The sequence below is a fragment of the Mus caroli genome, chromosome 6 (genome assembly GCF_900094665.2).
Source record: "Mus caroli chromosome 6, CAROLI_EIJ_v1.1, whole genome shotgun sequence".
Lineage (NCBI taxonomy): Eukaryota > Metazoa > Chordata > Mammalia > Rodentia > Muridae > Mus > Mus caroli.
Genome location: NC_034575.1, coordinates 47,233,696 through 47,237,751, shown reverse-complemented (window position 1 = coordinate 47,237,751; position 4,056 = coordinate 47,233,696). Strand labels below are relative to the sequence as shown.

Below are 4,056 nucleotides of genomic sequence, written 5' to 3'. Positions count from 1 at the left end.
TTTGATGTTGGCTACTGGTTTGCTGTATACTGCTTTTATTATGTTTAGGTATGGGCCTTGAATTCCTGATCTTTCCATGACTTTTATCATGAAGGGGGTGCTGGATTTCAAGGTGAAGTTCAAAAATATATTTTGAGCAATTTCAACCATCTAAACTCTACACCATACCTTCTACACTTCATAACATACAAAAGACAACAACAACCAACCAACCAACCAACAAACAAAAACAACTCCAAAAGTTTCATAAACCTCAATGTAAAGCCGTCTATAAAACTTCTGGATGGACCAACCACGAGTTGTAGCTCACTGGCCTAAGGCCTGGGTTTGATCTCCAAGTACAACAAAAGCAAAACAAGTAACTCCTGGGGCAGTGCAGGGAATATATTTAATGCCTTGCAGAATGTGTTTTTTTTTTTTTAAAAAAAAGCACAAAATATAAACAAAATTGATACTCTACCATAGTTAAAATTTGATTTTCTAAAAACATTAAGCAAACAAAATCAACATCACACATACAACAGAGAAAGTAACTCCATTTACACACAAAGCATGAGACCTGTGTGGAGCCCCAGCAGCCATGTAAAATGCAGGTATGAAGGCGTGCATTTGCATTTTCAAGTCCAGAGCTGAGATGCACAGGGCCAGGCAGATCCCCCAGAGCTCGCTGATTGGCTAGCCGAGCCAACTAGTAATCTTGAGGCTCAGGGAGAAAGCCTGTTTTCATTATTAGTTGGAAAGCAATCAGTTCACAATAAACTCTAGTCTCCATAGATGTACACTCAAATGTGTACGTGTACCAACATGCACAGGCATGGCATATACACAAAATGCACACATACATACGCACATATCTAAGAAAGAAATGTAAACATTACGGAAATGCAACTTAAACTACAATAATATTCTCATTATAGTCATTAGCTTGATGTATAAAGTGATAAAACAGCACCAAAGAAAAACTATGTACTGATTTCTTACAAATCCCTATCCTAGCACCTGGGCATCTGAGTGAAAATATCTAATCCCCTTTGCCCACCAAAGGCTTCTATGTAAATGTGCACAGTGCCTCTATCAATCAAGAATCCCCCCAAGCATCATCACCATATTCTCCCCACTGTCCAGACTGCTTCCAGTGCCACACTCACTCACTCAGCCACCCCCAAGTCTCTTTAGAACACTCAGCTGTCCAACCAGGAAAAAGCTGTCCATGCTAGACAAGACTACCTGAACACCCATAGTTGCCTAACAACCCCAGTCAAGTCTAATCCCCTTAGCTTTGGCCAGAACCTGTCAGCAGCTGAATCTCTAGTCCTACAACAGCAGCAATGGGGAAGAAAAGGGGAAGAGGAAATTGCTTCTATTTACTTCATCTTTTTCACAAAGCTGGGTCCAAACACGGTTAAGTTGAAAAAATAAACAGTTAAGGTTTCCTAGAAATTGACTCTACTACTTCCAGAGAAACATAAAAACTCTTTATCTAAAGAAAAAAACATCAAAAGGACAGGCCTATAGATGAATTTGTATCAACAATTTTCAGAGTTGATCCTAATGTCCTCCATCTTGTAGGCTTGTCAAAGGAGCTCCCATCTGGGTAGACCCATGTGAGCAGCACTGTTGGCACAGAGAGAAAGCAACACATTCATTCTTGCCAGCTCAGAAGACAATGAGCACTTCAAGACAGTTTTCAGGGCCCTTGACAAGGTGATTTCTGCTACCACACATGCAGTGCATACTCAGATCTGCAGGCAAAATACCCATACACATGAAAACAAAAATTAAACAAAATCCAAACACTCTGTTATAATACACACCCCAGCAACAATTGTATACACTGTATAGTCACGTGTGCCTTGTCCTACAATGTACACTATGTTTTTTACAAAAACACAAGCACTACATTACACTAGAACATCAGGACCATTCTCACTTCTTCTATAGAAAGATCTCAAAAAGCCCGGTTTGAAATTTGATCAAAACACTTTAAACAATACTTGAAAAGCAAGTAGCAAAAAGAAAAAGTATCCTTTAGTAACATCGAGCGGATCTATGAATTTCATCGTTGTTCTAAAAGTTACCTTCCTTGCTCATATGCAAATACACACACACCCTTAAAAACCATATCCAAATATAAAGTAACTTTGTTTTTTATTCTAGATAGTAATGAGAAGCATCCACCCCTATACTTTAACTAATTCAAAGTGAGTACCACCATTAAAGCTAACAAAATTGAAAGAATCTGAACAATGCTGCTTAAAATAATTAAAATCACACTGAGAGACAACAACTCATTTGCTTAACATTCCCATTCTCTGCTAGATGGGTAATGTATTTAGTTGCACACGCATGAGGACCTGAACTGAGATCTCTAGCACCACTGACCATGGCAGCCTGGTCAGTAACCCTGGTGGTAGGGAGAAAGAACACAGTAGCCCCCAGGGCTCGCAGGCAGCCAGTTCAGCCAAAACTGCTGTCTTCAGGTTCAGTGAGAGACCCGTCTGAAAAAGCACTTAAAGAAGCGACTAAGGAAGACATCCTGAAGTCAACCTGTGGCCTCCATATACATCAACACTGGGAAGTAGACGAGTGAACACCACACAATTTCCTGGTTTTTATACCTTTTTAAGAAGGACTTCCCTTCTAAAGTTCAAGTATTTTCCATGTATCATCCTAACAGAAATAAAAACTCATATTCAGACGACACTGTATCATGTGTATGGAAAATACTGACTTCAGAAGCATAAGACCTGCATGATAATGACAAGTACACAAAAGTACCCTTTCATCATCCCAAATGCAGTATCAGTATAGAAGAATGGGGAAAGAACCCTCTGTACTTTGACAAAAGAGCCAAGGGCTGGCATCTAACGTTTGACAAATCGTTCCCTGGAAAAGCAGCTTACCTGCAAGAGTTGTTTACACTTCTTATACTTTTCTATTTTCTCAGCAATTTCTTTAGTCATTTCACAGACATGATCCTTTGTTGACATATCAAAGCCTGTCTCTGTTGTAACAAGTTAGAAAATAATTAATATTAATTAAGAAAATAATACTTAAATAATATTTAAAATAATTTTGCTGTCTGGAGGCTGAAGAGATGGCTCAGCTGTAAGAGGAGCTGCTGTATCAAAGGACTTGGGTTCCATAGCCAACATCTACCTGGCAGCTGACAACTTCCTATAATTCGAGCCCCACAGGACCTGATACCCTCTTCTAGCCTCCAAGGTACTAGGTATGCATGCATGTGATGCATAGACATACATGCAAGCAAAACACCCATACTCCCTATTTCTTTATAGTCCTGGCTATTTTGGAACTCACTCTGTAGGCCAGGCTGGCCTTAAAAATCAAAGAAATATGTTGCCTCTGTCTCTGACATGCTAAAGTTAAAGTTGTGTGACGCTACTGACTAGCCAAAAATAAATTTGTTCAAAGAAAAATTTAAGTAGTTTGTCTGAGGTCAGCCTGGTCTTACATATCAAATTCTACACTAGCCAGGGCTACAAAGTGAGAGATGCTGTCTCAAAAAGTAAAACAATTTTTTTCTTTATTTTATCTTCTTGTAGAAAAACTTTTGAGTGTTTTGTGGAACAAAACCTGGAATGTTGTCAGGTCTAGGAGTACACTGGGCTACAATCCCAATATTCAGAAGACTAGGAGAGGGAGCATCAAAAGTTGAAGGGACAGAGAGGGCTCAAGGGCCAATCTAGGCACCTTGATAAGTGCTTATCCTTAAACAAACCAACTAATAAACAGTTAAAAAGAAGAGGGTGATCTGGGGATCCAGCTCAGGGAAAGAATATCTGTTTAGCATGCAAAGTTCAACCCAGCAAAAAATGAATTTTATGAGATCAGTTTGTTGTTCTCTCCCACATTGCCTCTGTGTGTGTGTGTGTGTGTGTGTGTGTGTGTGTGTGTGTGTGTCTTGTTGTTTTTGAGACAGTCTTCCTATACAGCCTGGGGTGGCTTTCATTCATACCCACTGCTAGGGTTATAGGCATGTACGAACATATCTGACCACTATGTGAGAATTTTTAAATGTTATTTTTTTTTTTT

At 39.3% G+C, this 4,056-nt stretch overlaps 1 protein-coding gene across 3 annotated transcripts in view; it reads right to left on the bottom strand.

Annotated features, from left to right (window-relative positions):
* Positions 1-4,056, bottom strand: part of Tax1bp1 (Tax1 binding protein 1) — a 59,587-nt gene that overhangs the window by 21,694 nt on the left and 33,837 nt on the right. For all 3 annotated transcript variants that reach the window (XM_021164764.2, XM_021164767.2, XM_021164765.2), the window contains one exon: positions 2,904-3,004. In XM_021164764.2, the coding sequence (XP_021020423.1) occupies positions 2,904-3,004 (101 nt within the window). The remainder of the gene's footprint in view (positions 1-2,903; positions 3,005-4,056) is intronic.